The sequence below is a fragment of the Gymnodraco acuticeps genome, unplaced genomic scaffold (genome assembly GCF_902827175.1).
Source record: "Gymnodraco acuticeps unplaced genomic scaffold, fGymAcu1.1, whole genome shotgun sequence".
Lineage (NCBI taxonomy): Eukaryota > Metazoa > Chordata > Actinopteri > Perciformes > Bathydraconidae > Gymnodraco > Gymnodraco acuticeps.
In genome coordinates this window covers 471,360-498,799 of record NW_022992351.1, presented here as the reverse complement: position 1 = coordinate 498,799, position 27,440 = coordinate 471,360, and the positions used below count along the sequence as shown (strand labels likewise).

General features: G+C 43.6%; 1 protein-coding gene across 4 annotated transcripts; it reads right to left on the bottom strand.

The window, feature by feature from the left end:
* Window positions 1-736: 736 nt before the first annotated feature.
* On the bottom strand, window positions 737-10,971 carry LOC117541885 (protein Wnt-2b-A). 4 transcript variants are annotated; one of them, XM_034209168.1, is made up of 6 exons: window positions 10,376-10,604; window positions 8,454-8,593; window positions 7,636-7,868; window positions 4,701-4,978; window positions 3,800-4,064; window positions 737-2,012 (listed from the first exon to the last, which is right to left on the bottom strand). In XM_034209168.1, exons 1-6 carry the CDS (start codon window positions 10,463-10,465, stop codon window positions 1,783-1,785), a joined length of 1,236 nt encoding a protein of 411 aa, XP_034065059.1. In that variant the 5' UTR covers window positions 10,466-10,604; the 3' UTR covers window positions 737-1,782. The 4 variants fall into 4 exon arrangements, with proteins under 4 accessions (XP_034065059.1, XP_034065060.1, XP_034065061.1 ...); XM_034209169.1 differs by having other exon boundaries at window positions 7,648-7,868; XM_034209170.1 differs by lacking the exon at window positions 8,454-8,593 and having other exon boundaries at window positions 10,376-10,971.
* Window positions 10,972-27,440: the final 16,469 nt, after the last annotated feature.

Genomic DNA, 27,440 nt, shown 5'->3' with positions numbered 1-27,440 from the left:
AGAAGAAAACGTTTGCTGAGTAAAAACGAATAAATGCTTAAGGCATGCAGTTCTGTTGCACGTCTTAAATTTGCCATTGTGTGTGTGCAATATTCCTTTGAATTCATGTTATCAGGATTCTCTGGGCTCTAATGTAACAAAGATTGAACTGGACTGAGAGTCTGGGGAGCAGAGGGGGCTGAGGCAGAGAAGATTGCTGGAAAGTATTCCCTTTGATAAGCCGGCCAAGAAGCCTTTGATTAAATGTGGTCCCAGCAGGAGCCCACACTAGGTCCTCTGTGGCACGACCATGTCCAATCACCAGCTATCAACAGCCCAGAGTAATTACAGCCATCTAGTCATTAGCCTGGGACCCACCTGGAATTCCACATAGCGAGGGGTGGGATGAGGCCAGCAGGGGTTGGGGTTTAGGTTGGGCCTTTAATCAAACACTTCCCTCCCCTTGACTGATATAACGCACCCCACCCCAACTCACACAGAATCAGCCTTTGTTACCGGCACAGATTGTATTATTACTGCCCCAGTGTCTCTCAACTCATGCTGGTGAGCAGCGGCGATGGTGTGTATATATGTGTATGTGTGTGTGATGGGAATAACATGGCAGGTTATTACAGCAATACAAGGGAACTTGCTCACTATCCTGCGCGGTCACACTGATTAGTTCTGCTCTGTCTGCACCTAGTCTCTTTTTTTGCCTTCAATCTTTTTGTTTGTCTGTCCGAACAAAAAACAAAGATTTCAGTGTCGTACTAATGCACCATATATTTCATATGAACAAGGCAATATACACAGTTATACAGGCAAGCTGAAGAGCAGAGAAGGGAAAACAGTCTGATGTTGTAGTTATGTGTGACTCAATGACCATCCAGGCCATCTCTTTTTTCTTCTTTTTTCTCCACAGCGGCAGTTCGTCGTCTCACACACTGAAACTAGAGTACACTGTATAATCATAATAATGGGAGTGCTCTTCTCTCTCCTCTTGTCAGCCAATGTAGTGCAGTCTCATCCGCAGATGAGAAATGAAACAACACTTAACAATTTAAATAAATCTCTTTAAAAAGCATTTTCTTCCTCTCTTGTTATACAGTTGCATTCAAAGTCCCAATGATGCATCTGTCCATTTATTCATCTAGTGTCCATCTCCTTGTCTTCTTGTAGTCCATAGCCTGGACTTCTGCTTGTCCACACAGAGTTAAACTCATGCCTAGATTATCACTTCTCAAAGTGCACTTGTCAAGCTACTTCCCAAAGTCCAACCAAGTGTTCGTTTTGGGTAGAAAAGAGTGTATTTCCCCCTAAAAAGAGAAACAATTATGCGAGTATATGATGTTGTTGTATTAATACTGAATACGTTTGAAGGCTCAGTTAATATAAAAATGTGTCTTTAAAGCATCATGAAAGCAGCAAACCATTCTTAACCAAGAGCCACACGCTAGAGAAAAAGCCATCTGGACTAATTCTTCAATAAAAGCCCAATTCACCCAAACCCCAAAGTTTTCACTGGTTTCACCGTTCATCCTCTGATCCCAGCAGTTCAGTCACAGGGCCATTCACGAACCGGGGCTTCTGGGTGTTCATTCATATTGATGGGTACTGAATTCTAGTGCTTTCACAGAGACAGGTTGAAAAGCCATGCAATGATGAACCAAGATGTGGGCAGGGGAGGGCGGAGACGCAGAGCACTTTTATACAATCTTTCCCAGAATGCCATGTTCCACAGGATGTCCTGTAGTAAAGGGAAAAGGGGCGGGGTTGTATTACAGGGGGCAGCGGGGCGTGTCCTCAGGTCTGTTCCAACCATTCAGCTCGTTTGGGAGCTTTGCATGTGTGTATGTCCACAGCTTCCTCACAGTCCTTACACTCCACGGCGCAGCACCATTTGAACTTGCACTCACACTTGGTGATTTGCTTGACTCTCGTGGTGTCGTAGCCCCGTCCACAGCACATGACCTCACAGCCATCTGTGCCGCGTGATGTCTTATTGCAGACTCGACCAGCCGTTCCCAGGGAGCCTGCATAGAGCACAAAAGAGGTTGGATATTAAAAACTAAAAGTTAACTAAAGCAAGTTTCTGGTCTGCTATGTTTTACTTCCCTGCCCGTTATTCTTAAGAAAACAACAACTGGCGAATCATTTTCTATTGTCCTCATAATGATTGGATGCATCAAATAGTCAATCAAAAAGACAATATATTAGCAACACTTCTGATATTCGATAAATTGTTTGATGAGCTGAATAGATTAAATTAGTGTAATATTGGACTTGTAGATGTTACTACCAGCAATTGTGACTGTGCAGCTTTTTGATGGTCCTTCTGTAGTTGTTTTCACCAAGAAAGAGACATTGTAAACGTAAACAAATTCCAATAATTTTGACCCAAATGTACAGTGTGGACGCTGACTTTAATGGTTTGCCCAGCTACTTGAAAGATGACAAAATTAACCCATGATGACAATCTTTGGCTTAGGGCAGCTAAAACATAACCATCTCTGCCTAGACAAATGGTGTTGACCTCAATATACTGTTAACAAGTTTAGGTTCTGGGAATGGGCTTCTGGTTATTTGCATCAATACAATATAACAGTTGTAATTTGCCTTTAGCTTTTCATTTGGTTGGATGTTGGATCTGCAGTAGCATGACAGTCGAGTGTATGATAGTGTTTCACATTATGGCTATTACCTAATGCAGTGGCATAAAGTCTGTGTCTTATGTGAATGTCATCCCCACAGAGATTAGTTCTGGTGTTTTGTGTGAGAAGGTCCCTGTTTGAACTGCTACCTATCACAACAAGCTGCCCATAGAACAACAGACCCACACACACAACTATGCGGTGTTGGTAGAGTGGCCTATGGTTACACTGCCTTTCCCAAGCCACTGCTCCCTTTGAAGCCACGTTGTGTGCGTGTGTGTGTGTGTGTGTGTGGGTGTGTGTGGTGTGTGTGTGTGTGTGTGTGTGTGTGTGTGTGTGTGTGTGTGTGTGTGTGTGTGTGTGTGTGTGTGTGTGTGTGTGTGTGTGTGTGTGTGTGTGTGTGTGTGTGTGTGTGTGTGTGTGTGTGTGTGTGTGTGTGTGTGTGTGGGTGTGTGTGTGGGGGGGTTAAATGGACAGTGGAGCGTGACAGACAGACAGGCTCTCACACTCTGAGGCCCACTCTGCCCTCCAGCTACGCTTAGTCCAGACAGACAGAGAGGGAGAGACTGTGACAGACAGAAAGAAGCAATTTTTTTTTTTAAATTAACTGCTTGTGTCCCTAGGCTGTGGATTCCACTGGGAAGGTGAGAAAGAGGGGGTGGATGGACGAAGAGAGAGGCAGACAAAGGATGAGGAATAACTACACATAGCTTCTGATTGATGTAGGTGGTAATGCTAAATATCGTAAGAGTTTGTCCGGGTGTTTAAACCAGTAACCAGCCGATCAAAAACAATCATAACTAACTAGGTGCATTGTGTAAAGGCTGATCAACTCAGTCCATGAAGGTATGTGTGTGTGTCTGTGTGTGTTGACAGAGACTGATAGAGGTCAGGTGGTCACAGAACGACCATGTCCCCAGGGTACAAGGATATTAGCTTCCACCGACATCACACAGGAGACCTGATGTGTTATCCGACTACCATTACACACACACACTGACATTCACACACACAAACACACTAGTCATGCATGAACATACACACAATATACACATAACACCCCTAAAACATAACACAGTCGGGGTAATCCATCAACACCCATGAGAAACTGCCTCTCTGCGTCTTTCAGCCCAGTCCACCCTCTTCGTCTTCTCTCCGTTTAGTCATACCTGCTGTTTTGTCTTGTAGGCAGTAATCCGGAGAGTTCTCAAAGTAGACCAGGTCGTTCTTGGTGGCCTTCCTGAAGGCTTTGTTAGCTACGGCAAAGCCTGTCCCATCCTGATTCATTGTCACCTCGATGGCCCCGTTGTATTTTCTCCTCAGGTAGTCCCCGGTCTTCCTGAAGTCTGACATGGCCATCCAACATGTCCGCAGTGTGCAAGAGCCACTCACACCGTGGCATTTACACTCCAGCTTCATGAATCGCTTTACAGCCTAAAAACATAGAGAGAAGAGGGATATGTGGTTTTAAGCATCATGACATTTGGTTCTCAAAATGCAGAAGCGCTTCTGGCATAATGTTCTTTTTTATTGCTGTGACCATCACAAACAAAAGGTTTACCTACAATGGGCCCAATTATATACTTAGAACTAACATTTGATCAGTTACTGTAAGCTGTTTCTCAATAAGCACCCTCCGGATTAACGCCTACAAAACAACTGTTTTACACAAGGTGTTAATGCCCAAGGGCTGTCAGTTTCACCAAAAATCTGGTTCTTTTCAAATGCATCCCACCTGGTTCCTATCAGTGATTTATAGGAAACCCCACCTACTGTATACACTGACAATTAAGCAACTGAGGAGGTTATTACAGATTGATTATTTAAAAGTGACAACTCTAAAATGCACTCAGAATGCACTGCAATTTGTCACTGCATTTAAAAACAGGTATACTTTCTCCTTTGCCACATATCAATGCCAGACATAGATTTCATTTTAAAGCCAGGTAGAAATTATGTTCATGATGCAGATTTATCTAATCTCTGGCAAGCAAAATAGCTCAAATCTGCATAGATATACCACAAGATTGAAGTGAGAAAGTGTTTTTGTTGTTGTAATCGAACACTTACTGTTCTGCCACAGCGGTTGTTGTGTAGATTCATGAGCGCCCGTGCATCTCGGACAGTCCTTTCTTTGGCATCTATAAAGGCTTTGGCAAACTTTATCCCATAGTTGATGTTATCACTACAGCCACCCCAGTCAAAATCTCCTCTGTCATCGCTGTCCCGTCCACGCTTGTGAGGGTCGCAGTTACACGTCTTCAGCTCCCCCTGGCTGCAGGCGCGAGTGAGCGCATACACCACTCCTGCTGAGGAGATGGCGTAGACGAATGCTGCTTCACGACTACCTGGGAAAGTAACAGAAAGCACAAAAGAAAACAAGAGTTTAGACTGAAGTAGGTTAAAAAACCACAGCCAGGAAATTGCAATAATTCATATTTTGCTATACAATAGATTCTCTATGATCTAAAGACTTAAAATTGCACATCCCACATGTTAACATGCATTCACAGATACACATAATGCTATAACCCGGTCTGGGCCTGAGCCATCAGGACATGAAGGTGCAGCTGACGGGGGCATGTCAGGCCTGATGTGGAGTATAGGACAGCTCTGTTTAAATATTATCATGGAAATAATCCCAGCTGCGGGGCTCTTCTCTGCTCACATAAATTGTTTAAATACAGACACAGTGATACCCCATTAATCAGCGCCAGGATGATGTCATGACAGCATTTTCTACCATTGCTGTGCTTTTCGGGTCTCTTTAGTTCCTTACAATATGACTCATCTATTGTGTGGCCAAAGACACATAGAGAATTAGATATAGTAGTTAGTCACAGTTTTTGCAGCACTCGTGGGAGTGGATTTCGCAAAAGACAACAGCCAGAGACAGAAGAACTTGTCCACCTTTAGTCACAGCCTAACAGACATATGGTGTTCACTTGGTTCCTCTGTACTCTCACACAACATAAAAGTTAAAGCAACTCAAATGTTATTTCAGATAGAAGAAAGGAATGCACCTAAAGTTACATTTTAGTTTCCCCAATGAGTAAATTGCTCTTTTGTATGATCTGTGCACCTTGTAAAGTAAAAGTAAACATGTCTCGCAGGGGTTGGAATATTTGGGAATCCTACAGAACGCTAAAAGCTCATGTGTTGTTATTTATTAATTCATTAATTAAAGTGCTGCAGAGTGAATTCTTAGCTGATCTTGTTTGTTAGAGCTCCACTCGACTAACATGACGTAGTCACTTGGAGATGGGGTACAGATTTTCCACGAAAAACTGTACTTTCATTTTGCGAATCTTATTCAAGACATGAAGTTTGCAAAATGTGTGTGATGTCCATTGTCTGTGTGCTGCACCATGCTCTTGCGGTTGAGTTGGCTTGTTTTTTGAAATGCAAGCAAAAAGCAACATTTTCATTTACAAAGCTTACAAAAATCACATTCATGCTCCCCAGCTGATGAACTCTTTCTATTTTGGACCCTACTTAAATCTTTCTTAGCCCCGCCTTCAGGCTAACATTAATAATAGAATGTTTAACCCCTGTCTACATGGAAAGTTTTAGTTTTAGTCTGATCAGAACCTCAAGTCGAAGAATTTAAATGCTGTAGCAAACGTCCCATAATCCTCATGCTATGCAGTATATATAGGAACTATCAACACATCAGATTTACGAATCATGTTTTCATCCGACAAATCAACCTCTTAATACACGAGAAAAGCAAGATGTTGTGCGTTCATTCAAAAGACACTCAAGGACCAGCACTTCAAGCCAACATCACAAAACTATCTGATATAGTAATATTTAGACATGACTTAGGGCGGGGCACTTTGTATCGGAAAGCAAGGTTCAGTCTGCAGACCTATCTGAACTAGCCGGGGCCAGAGGAGTCTGTGTGATTCAACCTGCTCGCTCTGTATTCCCTGGAATGTCCCATTCCATCTCCGTGGGTGAGGAGAAGGGGGTAGTGGGTGCTGCTGGGGGGGCGTATGTGGGGGAGGAAGGAGGAGGGCATTGCTTGTCATCATTCAAACCTGCGCCGTTTGTCTGACATTGGGAATATCTCTCTAAATATTTACATCTACATTAATATTTATTCTTTTCCACCGCACGCACACACACACACACACACACACACACACACACACACACACACACACACACACACACACACACACACACACACACACACACACACACACACACACACACACACACACACACACACACACACACACACACACACACACACACACACTTCCAGCCTGTATCTCTATATCTGCTATTTCCTTCATACATCGTGGACCCCCGTCCATGCTGAGAATGGATGGATGAGAAACAATAACATCTCAGATGCTAAGTCACAATCCCCTTATTTTGTGCACCCTAGAACCAAATCAACTACAATAAACTGCTGTAATAAGATTAGACCACTTATGAAACAGTCATACATTTTTTTTGTGTGCAAAATAACCAGCTGACACCTAGGCTATCAGGTGTTTCGATGAAGAGGCCATGTTCCTAAGCTATGACTCACACTGTGTTGTTAGATGGCCCCTATAAGGAGGAACTATACTGTACTTGCAGAAGCAACTAGGAAAATATGTATTTTGTTAAATGCATGTTTGACTGTGTACATATGTGTGTAGGCATGAATCTATTGCAGAGCAGAGAGGTCTGGCAGAAGTGGAAAAACAAAATGACAACAAGCCCGCGTTTCGAAGCCTGTGTGTTTATTGACGAGGCATACGGCATTAACAGTCCATTAGCGATTATAAACACGGAGCACCAGCGTACGTCAGCATGAGAAGGAAAGATTGGAGAAAGAACAGAGCAAGGGGAGAAGGGTGGAAAGGAAAATGGAGAGATAAGGCAGCGAAAGTGAAGAAAAGGGATGAGAATGAGGGGTGAGATTTTAGCAGATGGGGTTCAGGTTCAGTATCTCTACTCTTTGGCTAAACAGTCAGTAATCAAACAGGAAGACGTGTAGACACACCCATGGACTTACTCCGTAGCAAGACACGTCCAAACACGGTGTGGTCGCGGTCCAGCGTGCTGCAGTTCCAGCGGTGGTGTCTGAACTGGTGCTGGCATTCTCTGATCCACTCTTTGGTGCCCTCGCCGATGGCCTGCATGATGTCTGGATGCCGCTGGCAGAGATGCCGCTGCTTGTTCACCAAACCTGGGATGTTGTCGCAGATCACACGGGCCCCGAGAGCACCGATGTACCTGAGGAGGAAAAACACACAAGAAACTACTAGGGGGTTTGGAACTAAATCACCATCTTCACTCAAGACTTGTGGAATATGTGGTGCAGGAGTGATTGATGGTATATATTGCAATAAATGAGCACAGATAGGCGCCCTCATATAGTAGGTGTGTACACATGTGGATACACACACACTCAAAGGTGGTGAGTGGCTTGAAGGAGAGCTGCGGTAACAGTCCTCTGTGAGTCAGAGTTCACTACACTTAACAGTTTAAGGTTTGCGAGCAGGAGGGGAGTGGAAACCATTTACTCCGCTCTTCAAATAAATAAGCACTTAACCTCTTCCCACAAGACTTGCATGTGTGTTTAATGTTTCCCAATGGGATAGTTGAAATCGTGTCGTCACAAATCAGAGCACAAAGTCTGGGTCCTCCAATAACCCTGTCAAGCTAAGACCGCATTTACTATTTGTATTGTCTTCTGCCTTTTCCCACTAATGCTTATCTAACTCACAGTTCTCTTGTGTGTCTCTTCCAATCTTTCTTCCTGCCCTAATAAAACAGACTTACAGTATCCTAACAAGATAAATGCTCCCTCAAGCTTACCCAAAATATACTCTAGATCTCATTGTGTGCATCTCGGTGGCTGCGGGGCTTTGGCGGGTCAGCTGGTGGAGGTCAGGGAGCGTGTAGCTGTGTGGTCGAGTTTTACGAGGCTGGGCAAGAGGATGGAGACTGGAGGCTCTCTGCTCCCCAGAGAGGGATTAGAGAAGAGGAATAGGAACAGAGTGCTCATCAAAGGAAAGGCCCAGAGCAGCAATTCACACTTAATTTTCTCTCTTTCGCTCTGAGAGTCAAGAGGACTTGTGGATTTTATAGGATGGTAAATCATTATCCCCAGGTCTAAAACAACATGCTGTAAAGCCTTGGGACTATACTGTGAATCATAGAAGAGAGACAAGTAGGACACAAATTGAAAAGGCTTCTATGACGCAGGCTGATATTACATTGGCGTATTGTTGCCCTGTCGTTCTCTCAAGCCTTATTGGATCACACAAGAAACACTTTTGTAGCAAAAGTCATTAAAAGTACAAATTATTTCAATTTAGTCTTGGGATTTCCTGTCAAATGTTCTTAAGATACAACAGACAAGTCAGTTTGCTATTCTGTTACTTGCAACTTCCTGGCCAAGACATGCGCAACGCTTTTCGTTCAGACACCTAATAAAAACTGTGGGTTCTCTTATTTCACAAGAAATCTTAATTCATGTTTGCAATGAGCATCTGCTATGATGTATTTGAATGACATAATACATGCTTTTTTCCAACATTTGTCAATTTGTGACATGCCACAATAATCTTTGCGACCCCCTCTGTGGTGTTAAAGTCCCCGATCTATCCATATCATCACTTACTGTACACCAACAGAACTTTGATAAACAGTTAGATACAGTATCTCCTGCACTAAATTCCCCTCAAAGCCAATAATGCCCCGCCAAAGCCATGACACACACTCTCTCCCACTACTCCCCATAACTGCTTTTAATCTACACAAACTATTAGGCATTCCATCACCCCCATACCCGCCCACACACAGACACTTCTCCTATAAACACACTCACACACATGGACATTTTCACTATGTTATTGTGCAGGCAATGAGATATTTTTTCACCCCTCACCTATGCTCTAGATGGCTGGTTTTGGGGTATTTTAGTGAAGTTTGTGCGCGGGCCTGTGCGTGTGCATGTGTGTGTGGTACCTGGTGAATTAATGACTGCTCTGCCTTGTTGAACGCAGGCCCCAGCTGAGTTGAAAACGCGCTCAGCCAACAGCGCCAAAATAAATTACATTTATCGCTTTATTATTATTGCTCAATGTGGCAGGCCAACAATCTGACACAAAAAGAAAATGCTTCTAGAAACACAATCCTAAAGAAGATTGACTCTAGTTTACAAAATCATAATTTAGATTTTACACTTGCAATGCTTCATCGTGTTTTAGCCATTTTTTTCAGGCGCATGTAATTTTGAATTGAATTAAGTGTTGACAGAAAAAGCACATTCATTGTTTCTCTGTGTTGTTATTTCACAATAAAAATTAATAGGGCAATACTTTCATGACTAATAATTGCCAATGAAACCAATTGCATTTGGATTTTTTTTTGCCGCAAAAATGCACACAAAAATGAATAGCTTAAATAAATACTAAAAGTAACAATTACTTAATCGCGTACAGTATAGTGAGTCCGCGATAATAAATTAACGATCCTCAAACGTAATACTGGCCTTGTCTGTCTGCTGTTGGAAAATAAATGCTGTAATGGCATTTTAAAATCTTAACGAAAAAATGAACGCTTGTCAAAAATCCCAGCTCCGTTTCAAATTATTAAGATCAATAATAGGCCTGATCATATTAATGTTAATTGTTTCTTTGTTAATGTTTATTTCAAATAATATTCAAATACAGTACATTTCGGCCAGGTTAAATCTCAGGTATGTAGGTGTGATGTGTGCAGACAGTACTCACCACCACGAAGAGTCCACCCGAGGCGTCACCAGCAGCAGGAGCAGCAGACACGCACAGTAAATCCTCGAACTGGCACCGGAGTTTTGGCATGAAGAAGACCGGGGGGAGAGCTTGGCTACGGGCGAACTACTGCTCCGAATCCGGGAAGCCCGGAGGCTCAGAATCCTGTTTAAACCCAGCATGGTTCTGCTCTTTTTTAACCAACAAAAATGTCCGAAAAATAAAAGATTTGAGGAGGGCAAAGACCGGCTTTAAAAGACGAGATTTAATGTGAAGTAGGTTAAGCACCCATTCAGAAGGTAGGCCTCATTATCCAGTGTGTGGCTCCATATTAACCTGCAACTGTCAGGAGTGTGAGGTGCGCGTTTTCGGTGCCATGTGCGCACCAGACTCTCCACTGAGCACTTGTGGCTGCCGACAGGAGTTTCACCTGAGAAGAGCAACTAATGTCGGTTATGACACTTCTCCAGTCAGCCCCCCAAAGACTTATCCTTATCCGAATCAAAGCTCGAGCCAAATGTTGGCAGATGCGGGACTTGCTGCAGTTCGGTCGGCTGTGTGACTCTGTGCTGGGTCGGATGCTTGCATCGGACCTTTCCTTTATCAGTGCGCTGTGGACAGTCAGAGCTGAGAGAGAGAGAGAGAGAGAGAGAGAGAGAGAGAGAGAGAGAGAGAGAGAGAGAGAGAGAGAGAGAGAGAGAGAGAGAGAGAGAGAGAGAGAGAGAGAGATGAGGGAGGGCTCGACGCTGACGGCTCCTCTCGCCCATTGGGCAGATGCAGGGGTTACAGAGTTTAACTCATATGAAATAGGGATGTATGGAGGTGTGTGTGTGTGTGTGTGTGTGTGTGTGTGTTGTTGATAGGTGTCAGTTGAGGTGATGATGCTGTTGGGGTTGAGATGTTGGAAATGTGAGGAGTTCATCCATGCACAGTCAAAATTACAATTGATTAATGTTGGCGCCTTCATTTTACAACCTAGTAAAACCGGATAATTAAACCACAGGGGAAAAAATCAAATTACCAATGATTTTTTTCCCCTTTTTTATGAAAAATGTATGCAGAAAAATATCAAATGTCCAAAACAGATATGTTATAGTGCATATGTTATTTTCAAAGATATTAAACATCTAGTGTTATTGTCAACCATTCCTAATACAACCAACATACTCATATTCACTGGGCATGTATTTGATTGTAATTGTAATCTTCATGCTGCAGACATAACTCTAATCCGTAACTGCGTAACATATACGGTAATGTTAACACAATGTGCCATGCAGCTGCGGATAGATTCTTTCTTCCTTTTGGCTGAATCTGGCACAGTTATATCAGAATCAGAATACCTTTATTAGTCCCACAGAGGGGACATTTACATTGTTATCACATTAATATTAAGAAATGTGTGCTGTGCCTTTATTACGATATCAATAAAGTAAGTAAATCCCTGACATTGTTTAAATTATTATGAAATCAGGGGTATTGTTTTTTTAGTTTGGGTTGCCAGATTAAAGGAGAACTACTGGCCCATTTCCTTAAACTTCGTGGAATAGTGTAGCATGTAGAACCCATTACATTTTGGAGCGGATCAAAATCACAGGGCAGATTTACAAATCTTTTTTTTTTACCTTTGTTACGATTGCAAAATCTGGGCACAGCCTTGGTGGACGTCTGTGCTTTTGGAGTCTCCTTGAAGTTATAATTATTATTACAAAATGTGTATTTAAATTTTGGTTATGCATGAAGCCATGCACCACCTCAAGCCCAGCAGAAATACAACTAAGGGGAAAAAGAATGGGAAGGGAATGTGGGACAGGGAGAACAGAGCCAAATAGTCCAGTGGAACAGCAATATGGCCTAAATATGAACCACATGTGTAAGACAGAGAGTGCTGAGACAGCGCTGGAATATAGCACACACACACATACAATACAATGTCCCTGGAGAGCGACCATCCTTACCTTTTTCCCATGCGTGTGTGTGCATCTTCAGGTCGTCTGTCGGTTTAGCAGGGAGCTGTCATCCATCATCAAATCTCTGATATTTCTCTTTGTCCTTAAATGACCCTTGACAAAACAAACCAACTTTGAGTATCCAAAGATCGATCCCAAACTTTAAAAATGTTACCAGACACAAATTCACACAGATTTTTTATCAGCCCAGACTTGAACTTCTCCGGCTAGTTTGTGATATTGGATTTAGAATGCCACAGTTGATTCAGCTGACCCAGCAATGCTACAAACAAGTAAACAAATCAGGAAAATCCTTGTTGGAATTGAAACTATTAGAATGTCGCAAACTGCTATTTCATCAAAAGCTTGAGAAAAAAGCTCTTGTGTTTATGCCAAAGCTGCTGTTAAAGCTAAGCTCCTTTTAGAGACATTTGTATTTCTGCTTAAAGCTCGGCAGGCAGGCTGGCTGCTGTCAGATTCGGACACACACACTTAAACGTTTTTAGACACAGACATTCAAAAACAGCAAGACTAGAGCGACACAGGTTTGTGAGAGGCCGCGAAGTGAGGCAAAGAAGCTCAGATCTGGTGAATATTTGTGCCCGGCAGCTTAGCTCACAATTTTCTGCTAAATCAAAAGGAATTAGGGAAGCACAAACATGGCTGAGTTATGCTCTCTCTCACGGGGCCGGAGCTGGAACAGACTTTCTCTCTCTCTCCTAGCCTGTGAACTTGACCCCAGCTTTCTCCTCATAAACAATAACAGTCAAACGCCTTGTTGTCAGTTCGAAGAAAAGTTTGCCCTGATGTACGAGGTCCAATCTGGCAACCATCTCCTCAGAGGAAATGTACTGAAGGGGGTTGCTATGTTTAAACCCTGAACTGGGGTGAAGGAGGGATAAAGGTGAGATTTACAGAGGCGGTGGGTTTTTGACTAATCCAATTGATTTCTGTCTTGATACATTATAATCACTCAGGATTATTTCTGATAGGGAAGTTGCAGGGGAAAGGGGAATTGGCTGAATGAACCAAAGGCAAGTTGGAAGCATGCTCTGTAGGTGGAAGAGTTGGACTAATGGTCCAGTAATGTGTCCCTCGTGGGGATTATGCTGTGGGCTGTCACCATGCAGTCAGCAGTCCAGGGATGAGCTCAGCAAGTATTCCCATCGCCTGGTAGGAGGGAGCAGGGAGGAGAGCCTGTCATCAAACAAGGCAGAGTCACGATTGGACACACATTGAACACCATGTTAATGGAACGTGAACAAGGGACAGGTGGGAGAATGATAAAGATCAAAAGGAGATCGAATTAAGCAAGTTAGGGAAGGATGGAGGGTGCTACTGTCCAAAATAATCTCCATATTGTGTTGTATGCTTTACAGATTGCAAAGCTCCTTTAAGCAAATGTGGGTACCACTTTACAATAAGACTACCCTTATAAAGGGTTTACGAATAGTTTATAATTCATTTATGAATTAGGTTGTGAACACTTTATAAATCATTAATAAGCTTTTATAAGACATGAGATAAACAGGGCAACTGTGACCGGTTGCTTGCCAAATAGTGAGCCCACATTTATCTGTACTGCTAAGCCTTATATTGGCTACTTAGCTTACTTCGTCTTCTTCATCAACCAGCTTCCTTGGTATCTGTTGTTCACTGAGTTGATTCTCGCTAAGTAGCCAATATAAGGCTTAGTCATCTTGCCAAATAGTGAGCCTGTGTTGATGTATAGAACTGGTTTATAAATGGTTCTTAATGATTAATAAAGTGTTTACAACCTAATTAATAGCCTAATTATAAACCCTTTATGAATCCTTTATAATGGTAGTTTTATTGTAAAGTGGTACCCAAATGTGTGATATCTGATATTTGGCCATATATATAAAGTTGACATGACTAATATCTTATAGTAAGTGCTCCAGCCTAAATTATAAAAACCCTCATTCACCATTGCATTACTAATAAGCCTTGGCCCACACAATCTGTTACTTAAACAAGGATTGACTGATGGTGGGAAAGGAAGGGTGAGGACAGTGTAGAAGTTGGACATTTCTTGACTTATTTAGGCATTCAACTGAACTGAACTTCCTTCTAATGAGGCTATGCGGTACTTACAATGAATGCTTCCTCCACTTCTTCTTCTCAACTGTCATTTCTCGCATGGTCACCAAGCTCCAATTTTGTATATATCCCAATTGACATCACAGTTGAATTAAAGATTCACCTCACTAACCAAGATAGTTCTATCATGGGGAAGCTGTGGCTCAGTGAGATTGTGCGCTGAATTTAGTGCGCTGAACTTTGAATCAGGGGATAGCAAGTTCGAGTCCCACTGCCGTTAGCATGCCGTTGTGTCCCTCGGCAAGACACTTCACCCCACAGTACTGTAAGTCACTTTGGATAAAAGCGTCTGACAAGTGACATGTAATGTAATAATAAACTGGTAACTTAGCATTGGTTGAGCTAACGGTACCTCAGTGGGTCTTGATATTCCGCATAAAACAGCTGGGATTTTAAGTATTGAATACATCACTAATGCTGCTATTTTTCAGACAAGGAGTCAGGACAGGGTTATTTTCTCAATTATAAATGTATCTATATATCATTTCCATGTGTTTATTAGCTGTGATGATAAAAGCACCAGGCCTGAGTGGCTGTTTTGATAATAATCAACTGAGAATCCAGTAGCATTATCTATAAAGCTAATGGAAGGTCATAATACCACACAGAGCCTAAAAATACACTGTTCTCCTGGATAGAATGTGTGTGTTCACGAGTATGCGCACATGCATGCAAGCAAGCCAGAGATCCATCCAGGTCTGCGATAATTTATTATCCTGTAAATTTAGATCTGTTGACGGAGATAAACTGCCTTGAACAAACACAGCGTTGCTGGAGCTCCAGAAGCTTCTGAAGCATTTAGCTAGCTCACAGAGAAGGTGTTGAGATCTGTTGTCAACCATTTTCCCCTGATGCAAAGGGTGCAATGAAAGGCATGCACATTGAGAGAAAGAGTTTGCTTACACAGATGCAAATAAATCATTACACATATACTGTTGTATTATGTACCCATTATGGTTAGCCTCAACAGGGCTAAGCTGTGCATACCTGTGACCCCATCCTTATTTATCCCCAGGGTAGTCTGTCATTAATAGATGTTATAGCTCCTGTGAACATAGATGTGATGGTGATAACTCTATAATAGTATTTTTGCCAGGTTGCTGGAGGATGCCGTCATGCTGGACAAATTGGGAGTGTGCTAACACATGAAGTCACACACATAGACACATGCACAGACTATGGCTGTAGAGCAGGTGACACTGATGACATCAAGGGGATATCCTGGGCATCATGGCCTCTCTGACGTTTAACACATCTCAGACACTTCTTAGGACAAATAACAGACATTCTCCACTGGCAATACATGGACTGGGACAATGATACAAAGAGAAACAGTCACACAGACAGAAATAGTGCTGCATACATGATTAATATTAGATCAGATTATAATAATAATACATTTGATTTATATAGCACACTTTAAAAACAACGTCATCTCAAGGTGCTTCACAAAGCTATAAGGAGAAAATAATAAAACAAATAAAATAAAAATATATCTAAGGAGCATATTGAATAAAATATGGTAATATAAAAATAAAAGGTTAACAGCATAAAAGGTTTAAAATAAAATAAATAAAGATAGACTAGTAAACACTTAGATCCGACTGCTTTGATCTCCCTTTCCTCTTACAACATTTACATTTTAAAGAATACAATGTTGAAAATGTACCTTTATGGATGCTGGTCATTTTTACAGCACAGTGTCTCCTTACTCCCTCATAGTGGAACTGAGTTTGTGCTGAGTGGTTTCCTGTTTTATTAGGGAACTGTCTGCATGACGTACGCTGCAGGTCATGGGCAGCTGGTCACATGGTGGCTAACTGAGGTAACATAGTTAACATCAAATCTTTAAATCATACTCTGAAACAGTCACTTTTCTTTCTGTCTTCCTTCTCATTACACTGCCTAAGGTGTGAGTCACCATGTAAACTAAGACTGAAATAATTGGTAGAACAGCTACCTATGTTTTTATCCGCGAGAGCTTGTGTTTTTCATTTATTTGCGCAGGAGCTGAGAGAAAAGTGTAATGAAAGCATTATAATTAGTACATGCCAGGTATGTTTCTCATTTTGAGGCACCCACTTGGGGTCAAAAAGCGAATCCCCACAACTTTACGCATTTATTTTAGGATTGAGACGTGGTGTGATGATGTGTGTGCGCCACTGTATTTATGAGTGTGTGCATATGCAAGCAAAAATCGAGTTATTTTTGTCAGAGTTTCTTGTAATCATTACAGTCAGCATATACTTTTATAATGCAATACAGTCAAAAAACTGTTCCACTGGCTTTTCCCTTCCACAACATTCCCCTTCGAAATCAGAGTGATTGAATAGCAAAAAATGTGTTTTTATGATATGTTATGTGATATGAGATGCTGTGTTGAGAGCTTATTGCATTGCCTGGTCAGAAAATCAGCAAATGCAGGTTTAGCAAAGGTATTGAATACATTCCTTTTTGAAGCATTGCAGTATATTCAACACATCAGGGAGAAATGGTTTGGATTGTGTCTGAGGGGGAAAAACAGAGAGGCATTTTGTCACAGGAGGACTCAATTGCTGATATTGTGTTGGATTTTACATGGTCCCGCTTGGCTTACTATTATGGAATATGGAAGAAACTGTAGACAAACCAAGTGATGTGTGTGGTGTCTCCCACTAATCTATAACCCATACATTTCCCCCTTTAAAAGTGTGTCCACATTTTTCGATAGTAGTAGTTATATAACATTTGGTAATCAAACAGACAAGAATAGAGCAAAAACATATTCTTAACTGGTCGACTAATTTCTATATATTTGCAGGTCAATGAAACCCTCATATCAGACTGTATGGTAGTGGTTTGTGAGCCTTGAGTGACCTTTGACGGAGGTGGTTGGTGCTGCAGGATATCTTATGTCCATGTTCTCAATCACTCTGTGTGTCTGACATTGATTTCTGAAGTCAAAGTTGTATGGGCTACCTCGTGTTTTTGGTTTGAATTCTTCAGTGTGTGCCATTACGGCCCTTTGGCAACAGGCTTCGTGGTGAGCGCTCTAAGTTGTGGAGAGGTCCCTCCACGCCCTGAGTGATGAGAGCAGGGTTTAACCGGCTGCAGGTGCGCTAAGACAGGCAGGCAGAGCCTTTGAAGCAGAAGCCAACTGGGACCCCGGCCCATCTCTGACCAGCAGCCAACACAGACACATTCGCTTTCAATTAACACTCTCCCCTCTTTCCCGACCGCTGCTCTTTTGCTTTCTGCTCTCCTTTTCAATACTAATACTATCTCCTTCACTGTCTGAACATTGTGGTGCAGTCATTTTATATTGGTTAATGACTGTTCTGACCATCTAATGCCTGTTAATTCTGTGTTTGTCTGATCGTGCGCTCAATTCTTACTTCACCTCTGGCTGAGGCTTCATGAATCTTCCTTGTGTCTCAGGGCCAAGTTGAGTGTCCAGAGAACTGCGAGTCCTCAGAGCTTTGACATGCTGATCTATTGTTTCTGATTTATCTTCAAGTGATGAAATCAGGGATCTCTTGACGAGCAAGCTAAGTCATACCAGTTGTATTACCTAAAGGAGTCATATTAAACTGTTTTTATTTTTATTTGATCATACACACAAGTATGTATGTTAGCAAGCACACATCTCATTAAACAGAGTGAAAAAGAGAAGTAAATGGCTGTTTCGATGGTAAGCTCCCTGGAGGCAGCTACATCTGGCTTCTGTTAGCCACAAGCGTATAAAAATCAAATGTGGTTTAGTCCCAGGCATTCTGTACCACACACACACACACACACACACACACACACACACACACACACACACACACACACACACACACACACACACACACACACACACACACACACACACACACACACACACACACACACACACACACACTGGGAGGTAGGACTCCAGCATGGTGGTCACCCCCACCAGGTCCAGTCTCTCTAGTACCAGCCGTAGTGAACTCAGCAGACATCAGGGGGCTCAGACAGGGACTAGAACTCCTGGCACAAACAGTAACAACAATCCATACACAGCCTCTTTACAAAATATTAAACCCTGTGGTTACCTGTCTGCTGGGCCTCTGCTAATATGTCTGAGTGAGAGCGGGGGGTGTCAATAATGGAAAGGGTTATAAAAATGTCTCAATCATTGTTTTGTCTGCTTACTGTTTTCATACAAAACTGGAAAAATAACTACAACAAAATACATGTGAACTTAAGCCTGTAGAGTGGATCAGTATCAATTGTTTTTCCTTATTCATTTCATTTTGGGCACATGTATAGTGTGACTCTTGTAGAGCTATAAAAACAAATGTATATATAAAATAACATTGATTATTATATCCTTAACTATAATAAAACTACTGTTGAAAATGAAGTAGGAACTTTTTAGATGAATAACATTTCAAAGCGCTGTTTACAGTAAAGCTGTGCTTCTACATGGTCTCAATGATAAGGCTGCCATGCTCATTTTTTTTATTGAGTTTAAGTAGAATTTTTAAGTTTAACAAAATGTGGATGCTATGATTTTATCAACAGGATGTAAGAGTTTATACAACATAAACACATACTCATAGCCAAACTCACAAGACTAAAGCTCGACACCGCAGATGTCTGAACTTATCTGCTTACACTCTATGACACATGGGTTTGCAATGAAATTGTGATTGTGATTCATTAATTGAACATCTTCATTGTTGTAGTTGTTGATGGTGAGATTGCTGACACACACTTGAAGCATGTGCTCTGGTGTCTGAGCAATCAGAGTGTAATTAGTAAAGCAACATCATTAGGAACAAACTGTTTGTGGTGTTCAGGCAAGCAAAATAAGTTCATTTCTAGGGCTAGAAGACATTTGACATCATTAAAGACGGAAGTTAAAGGTAATTTATCTACCAACTTCTGGTTGTATCTAAATGTCACTGAGGTCAAAGCCAGCTCATCCTGTGTGTTCCTCAGAGCCCAGCAGGCATGTCTGATAGACTCCGCAGCCCAGTGAGTCTGTCTCTGGCCTTTCATTTCCTGTCATGTTAAATCCCTGTCAGATGAGCCGTCTTCATTTCAGCTTGGGTGGGATTGAAAGCACTTTTTGTTTTACTGCTATTAGCATATATGTCAGTTATATCAAAAGTATGCACACCTGTGTTGAATGTCTGAGCACTGGCACCATCTATAGCATTTGGTGCACACACTGCACTGCTTGAAACAATGACACGAGTTCACCAGCTCCATATGAAAGTGTTATTGCCAAAAAACATGTCAAGGAGCTGCAAGAGACTTTCGGCATCCAAATAAAAACATTTTCTTGGTGAAGCATACCAGATTTCACGCCATATTTGAACAATAGTTGTGTTGTTGCCGGCTGAAGTAAAAGCTGGCAGACACTTGGCAGCAGGCTGGCACTTTTCCTGGACTGTCAGCGTGAAATGTTGCCCTATGTCAGTTCTCGGTAAACTCTACTATCTCTGACTGTGATGGACGGGCCCTCTCGCGGATCAAATACAGGCCGAGATACGCTAACGCTGAGATCAGCCGCTGGCCTGCTTTAAGGGCCTGGAAGCCTCCGCTGACTTGTTGCTGCCAGATTGGTGTGGTGAGGATCAGAGAGTTTTAGGCCTTTTTTCACTTTGTTGCAGCTGTGGAAGAAGCACAAAAATCCCTTAAGAAAAAATTGAAATATGTTCATGTTAAAGTAAAAGTCATGCATTTAAACTCCAACTACAGTAAAAGTGTTATCAGCGCTTTGTGAAACATTTGAAGTAAATTAGCTGAAAATGGATATATGAGTATACTGTATATACATATTGTTTATACTTGTGCATTATTGCAAATCAAGGATAGTTTAACTGTTGTAGCTGGTGGAAGTTTAGCTGTTTTAACTACTATATATTCTGTTAAAGAGTCCAGTGATTCCCAAGGTTCACAAGATAAATATGATGGATTGCATGATTCATGGGGGAGACTAGAAGAAAAACTCAACCATTACTTTGCATTTTTCTTACACAAATGTAAAAAAACTACCTTAAAATTGTACTTTGGTACATAAGGACACTCACAGGTTAAATTACCCCTATATAAAAATGCAAACTCTGTGATTTCTGCTGCAGATATCTAAGCCAGTCCTCCCTGGGAGTCTCCTAAAGCACGGCTGACCTTCCCCACCAACCCTGATCCTCATACAGAAATGTTGCAATGCCTGGACATCTCACCATGTGCTTCTAATCCAAATCCAAGGTCCTCTTTGGTGGTCTTGTGTCTTTCCATTTTCCTACAGCTCTCTTTCAGATTGCTTGAGGATCCTTCTTCACTTAACCCTAACACTATCCAAAAGTATACCTGTTTACCCAGCTCCAGGTCAGCCCCCCCATTGCACCTGACCACATTTAACCTCTTTCCTAGTACACCTATAACATAAAGAGCTTTAATGAGTAGATTCCATTTACTATAGTGTCTTATTCTACAAAACACTTCAGTTCTACATTTAGTGTAATGTACTGATGTAGTACACAACACGCGGGCCAAGTAGCTTGTTCATCAGGAAGCAGGGAAACAGCTACAATATGGCTGCATTAAACTGTTATTTGTACTATTGATTCTTTTGTTGATTCATATTTGGTTTGTCAGTAAAGGCAAAGAATAGTGAAGAATGCAATTACCCAGACCCAAACATTTAATTAGCATACAAAATGAAAGAGAAGTTTACAAGAAGTTTAACAGGATGAGTTGTAGTCTTGTGTCGAGTAATGTGTTGGACTTTTTATTTGCCCGGCCAGTGAAAATTACATTTTCATTATCATGTTATTGCATCTTAGTGTGATTGAGCATCACGAGGGTTTTTTGCACTTGAAGAGAGCCCAAATGACAGACTGTAAAATAATTAACCTGCAACGCATTTTGGTTCTTGTGAATCCCGCAGACTGCCTTATCGGCCTGCGCTCCGTGGGATTTAAACCAGACGCTTGCTTGCTCGTGCTGTGTGTATGTGTACATTTGTGCCCTGTAGCAGACTGTTAGCAGGGGAAACACATGTCCACATTAGGCTGGTTCACTGATCAAGCTGATATGACTGGAGATGAAAGAACAGAGCGGGAATCACCCTGTCCCCCAGACCCCCCTCCTCGTGCTGCTGCAACTGTCAGCAACAATACTTACATACTTTTCTTATGTTACCATTAAAATTGTAAATTTATTTCTGCTGCTTACGAGGCAAAATACTGTTTAGAGACAATCAGAGAAGATGTCATTGATTTGGAAGCACATGATATGAATTCAGTTTTCAGGATGAGGAATTTCAACACGTTTTTGTAGACGTCTCCAAAGTGAGAAAAATGAACAGTGCAGAAAGGCGAGGAGGAGAACACAGGAGTGACTGATTGCAGGGCATCAGACCAAATGAGAACCAGAGACTGTGAGATGTCAGAACTACTATAGATTTATACTTTACCTGCTCCCCTGAGATCTGCCACACATACTAGTGCTCTGAGCAGAACAAAGAGGGGGGAGAGATATGAAAAAGTATGGGCACCAAGTCATAGGTCCAGCGGTGCAAGAAGATTAGTAAAAGTGGTGCACAAAGGTGAGTAAGGGATAGAGGACCAGAGAGCCAAAGGGCTGGGTCAGAGGAGAAACAGCAACATCAACTGGGTCCTATTTAGAGCAACCTTTTGTACTCTGAGAGAAGAACTGTGCGCCTGCCGTACATCTGCCCTCCGCATGTTGCACTGCAATGGGTGGGCTGCCCTTTTCTGCCTCAGCCCTCTCCTCACACTGCCCTATAGCTTCGGTAAGACAACTCTGTGTAAACAGAAACTGAAATGATATAATATATTTGAGGATGATTCCCTTGATAATATTATTCTGAAACAGCACCAATTGTCCAGAATCATATTAAGAAAAGTGTGGATTCTTAGAGGTTATTACTTTTTTTTTAATGTGCAGTTTGTCAACATCTGTTTTATCTTTAAAGTGTATACAGTTTTCTGGGTGCATTTCTGGACATCTCACCATGCATGCTTCCTCCAATGCTTTGCTTAACCCTTAGATGCATACAGTAAGTGGGTCTTTTTGGACCCGGTTAGGTGGTTTTCTTGTAATTACATTTTTTTATCATTTCATATTCAAGCTATTCCTCAAATAACATGTTTTGGATATCATGCCATTCAAATTTTAAATTTTAAGAAATTTCTAGTTTTTGTATTACTACCCCAAGCTTCCATAAGTGGTTTTTTTTTTGACCCGGTGAGGTGGTTTTCTTGAAGTATCTTTGTAATTAAAAAAATTTATCATTTCATATTCCAGCTATTCCTCAAAAAACTTGTTTTGGATATCATGCCATTCACATTTTAAATTGACATTTTAAGAAATTGTAGTTTTTGTATTACTACCCCAAGCTTCCATAAGTGGGTCAAATGTGACCCGCATGCATTTTCTATGGGAACCTTTGATTCTTATCACCTGTGGCTGTCAGGAATACATTCACTGTAGACCACACAGACTACATCACAAGTGACACCTCTCAGGAAGATTATTTTACACAGCAAGATCTGATACCTGTCAGTATAATAAGAATAATAAGAATAAGAATAATAATAAATTATATTTGTATAGGGCTTTTCAAGGACTCAAAATTGCTTTACAACATAAGGGAAGGTTAGGGTGGGGGGTATAGGACTATCAAACTTGATCAACCGGCATGGATTGATGGGGCAAGGCAAGTTTATTTATATAGCACTTTTCTGTATGCGACAATTCAAAGTGCTTTACAAAACAAATTAAAATACTTTTTAGGAATACATACAGTAAAAACATATTATATAATGGCATTTTACAACAGGCATTACAAAGCAAAGATAATAAAATAATAAAAAATAAACACCACAGGTATACAATACATGTTTAAAAGGCATACTGTAGTTCGAATATGATCATCTCAATTAAAAGCAGCGGCAAAGAGATATGTTTTTCGTCTCGATTTAAAAATAGTAAGCGTTTCTGCGGACGTGCATGATTTGGGTAGTTTGTTCCAGAGTGTCGGGCATAACAGCTAAATGCTGCCTCTCCAAGTTTTGTTTTTACTCTCGGAACCGATAGCAGACCCATCCCAGAAGACCTGAGGCACCTTGATGGCTCGTAATTATGTAGGAGTTCAACAATATACTTTGGTCCTAAACCATGTAATGATTTAAAAACTAGCAATAGTACTTTAACATCTATTCTTTGGCCGACTGGAAGCTGTTAGAAATTAAAATCAATATTTGATGATATAAGATAGATTAAACACCAGTACTTTTATAACTGTTTTATTGTGAAAATACTTCCGGTTAGCTTTTCGCCTGTGGTTAAAGTTTATTTTGAAAAGCTATTCCGGAAGGGATCTCCGAAATACCAACAGTAGCTTGACTTCAGGTTTTAGGGAAAAGTAACGATTGCAGCCGTTAAAATGTATTAAATGAAAAGTCATGAAAGAGATAAGGAGGAGAAAAGGCGTGTTTAGTTATGTATTGAATGTACAATGTCAAAATCCTCTGTTATGTGCGATATCGGACATTGGTGAAAGGAGGGAACCTTTCATCTAGAACCCACCTCACCTCTGCCCACTTTGACAACCTAGGATGGCTTAGAGTAGACGACAGAGTACAGCTACTTGCAATGGGCCTGGTCTACAAGATCCACTACACCTCTATGGTACCCATGTACATGTCAAAATTCTTCCCAAAGGTCAAGGAATACCATGATCATAACACCAGAGGGAGCTCCACAAATCATGCGAAACCCAGATTTGGCACAAAAAAGGGGGAATACACGTTTCGCAATTATGCCACATCAAGGTGGAACGCTCTTCCCACAACTGTAAAGGAAAGTAAAACTATACTTACCTTCAAAACCTCTCTTAAAGAGCACCTTCGGGGGAGAGCATTGCAAAACTGGCCCGGTAATGGTACAAATCTCAACCTGTCGTTCAATGGACAGCTTCCCCCCCCCCATCTATGTATTGTGGTGCCGTGAAAAGAGAGTCGGAGGCGGTGTATTAAGAATGGAGTTCCAATCTTTATTATCCATTACTTTCAGAGAGGTTAACACATGCACTGCTCTGCCTGATGAGCTAGCAGGAATGGCAGCTAAAGCTACAGGTGTTCCCCACTAAAGGGTCCGTGTGGCAACACAATAAGCAAGGTGAATTATGTCCAATAACGTGTCACCACACAAGCCCCCCCAGAATTCACACATAAACAAAATCAGCATGGCGGGGAGGAACGACACGCCGACCCCCACGACTCCTGAGCATGGGAGTCGGAAAAGTGACTCCCGCCTGTGCGGCCCCCGGAAGGGGAGGGACCGGAACAACAGGTCTTAAATCCGTGACAGGGGACGAGGCCGGGGGGCGGCCCCGTCGCGGAGGTCGAGCCAGCACCACAGGCTGGTCCAAGTCCAGGTGAGCAGCCTTCACCCGGTCCACCGAGACGTGCTCGGCCTTGCCACCCAGGTCGACCACCAGGTGCTTGTCCCCGTGCTCCAAGACCCGGAAAGGCCCATCATAAGGGGGCTGCAGGGGGCCTCTGTGCGCATCGTGCCGGATGAACACGTGCTCCGCTGAGCGGAGCTCTGCGGGAACCTGGGACACCTGAGTACCGTGCTGAGTAGTAGGGATCGGAGCAAAGGCCTCAGCGGCGTCACGCAGGAAAGCCCGCTGGGCCGACGCCGACCAGGGAGCCGATGCATTTGGGAGGAAATCCCCCGGAACTCTCAGCGGCTGACCGTAGACCATCTCCGCTGTAGAACACTGCAGATCTTCCTTAGGTGCGGTCCTCAGGCCCAGCATCACCCAGGGCAGCTTGTCGACCCAGTTACCGTCCGTAAGGCCAGCCTTGAGGGCCGCCTTCATGGAGCGATGAAAGCGCTCGCAGAGGCCGTTAGCCTGAGGGTGGTAAGCGGTAGTCCTGTGCAGCTTAACCCCCAAACCGCCTGCCACAGCGTTCCAGAGCTCGGACGTGAACTGAGAGCCCCTGTCTGAGGAAATGTCTGACGGGGTGCCAAAACGACACACCCACGTTGCAATGAAGGCCCGGGCAACGTCTGCGGCTGATGTCGAAACGAGCGGAACCGCCTCCGGCCAACGGGTCGTTCTGTCCACCATGGTGAGGAGGTAGGAAAACCCCTGAGAGGAAGGCAACGGACCAACCAGGTCAATGTTGACGTGATCAAACCTCCTCTCAGGCACCAGGAAACGCTCCAACGGGGCCTTCGTGTGGCGGTGCACCTTAGCGCGTTGACAAGCCACGCACTCCCTGGCCCAAGTCCTCACGTCCCTTTTCAGTCCTTGCCAAACGAACTTCGCCGCTACCAAACGCACCGAAGGTTTAACGCCGGGGTGTGACAGGCCGTGCACAGCCTCGAACACAGGACGCCTCCAGCTGGCAGGGACGACAGGCCGCGCCAGGCCCGTAGAGACGTCACACAGGAGAGTAATGCCTGCGTCGCCGAACACCACGTCCTCCAAGCGCAGCCCCGCGCTCTCCACCTTCAGGGCCTGGACGCCGGGATCTGTGACCTGGTCTGCCGCCATGCGAGTATAGTCCAGGCCCAACTGGACGGCACCGATGACGACCCTGGAGAGGCAATCAGCAACCAGGTTCGACTTGCCAGCCACGTGCTTAATGTCCGTAGTGAACTCCGATATGTAGGACAGCTGCCGCTGCTGACGTGCCGACCAAGGCTCCGCCACTTTTGACATGGCGAAGGTGAGCGGCTTGTGGTCGACAAACGCCGTAAATTCACGGCCTTCCAGCATGAAACGGAAGTGCCGCACGGCCAAATAAAGTCCGAGGAGCTCCCGGTCAAAGGCGCTGTATTTGCGTTCTCTAGGCGTCAGCTGGCGGCTGAAAAAGGCGAGCAGCTGCCAAGCGCCCTCCACCCACTGCTCGTGCACTGCGCCGACCGCGTAGTCTGACGCGTCCGTGGTGATGGAGATGGGAGCCGTAGATGATGGGTGTGCCAGCAAAGCCGCCTGAGCCAACGCGGTCTTGACCTCAGCAAAAGCGCCGTCCGCCTCTGCTGTCCAGTCGATCTCCTGGACGGGGGTCTTGCCTTTCAACGCTTCATACAGCGGCCGCATGATGTGTGCGGCCCGGGCGATGAAACGGTGGTAGAAGTCACCATCCCCAGAAACTCACGGAGCGACCGGGCTGTGAGCGGGCGAAGAAACGCCGCAACAGCCTCCACCTTCGCTGGCAGAGGTGTCGCACCGCCCTTGGTGACGCGGTGCCCCAGGAAATCGATGTCCGACACCCCGAACTGGCACTTTGCAGGATTGATGATTAATCCGTGTTCGTTGAGCCGTGTGAAAAGGGCTCGGAGGTGGGACAGGTGCTCCTGCACTTAAGCGCTGGCGACGAGTATGTCATCGAGGTAAACAAACACAAACTGCAGGTCCCGCAGCACCGAATCCATCAGGCGCTGGAACGTCTGAGCGGCATTCTTGAGTCCAAAAGGCATCCGCAGGAACTCAAAAAGTCCAAAAGGCGTTATCACTGCTGTCTTGGGAATGTCCAGGGGGTGCATGGGCACCTGGTGGTATCCACGCACCAGGTCCACCTTGGAAAACACCCCCGTACCGGCCAGATGTGCCGAAAAGTCCTGAATGTGCGACACCGGATAGCGGTCAGGCGTAGTGGCGTCGTTGAGTCGGCGGTAATCCCCGCACGGGCGGAACCCGCCGTTCGATTTGGGAACGAAGTGCAGGGGGGAAGCCCAAGGACTGTCGGAGCGGCGGACAATGCCCAGGCGCTCCATGGTTGCGAACTCCGCCCTCGCTACAGCCAGCTTAGAAGGGTTCAACCGCCGGGCCCTGGCGTAGACAGGAGGCCCCCTGGTAGTGACGTGGTGTTCCACGCCATGCTTAGTGGTAAGCGCAGAGAAGGTGGGTAGCGACAGGTCTGGAAACTCGGCCAACAGTCTGAGAAACGTGTCTGCACCTGACAGCGAGCCTGACAGCCCGTCGTACGCTG

What these genes read in the sequence shown, in the direction of transcription:
- LOC117541885 (XM_034209168.1), bottom strand. Translation starts at nt 10,465, where the DNA reads ATGCCAAAACTCCGGTGCCAGTTCGAGGATTTACTGTGCGTGTCTGCT. An exon ending in AGATCTAGAGTATATTTTGG is followed by an intron (nt 7,869 to 8,453) that starts GTAAGCTTGAGG and finishes TTTCCTCCTCAG; the next exon opens with GTACATCGGTGCTCTCGGGG. An exon ending in ACAACCGCTGTGGCAGAACA is followed by an intron (nt 4,065 to 4,700) that starts GTAAGTGTTCGA and finishes CTATGTTTTTAG; the next exon opens with GCTGTAAAGCGATTCATGAA.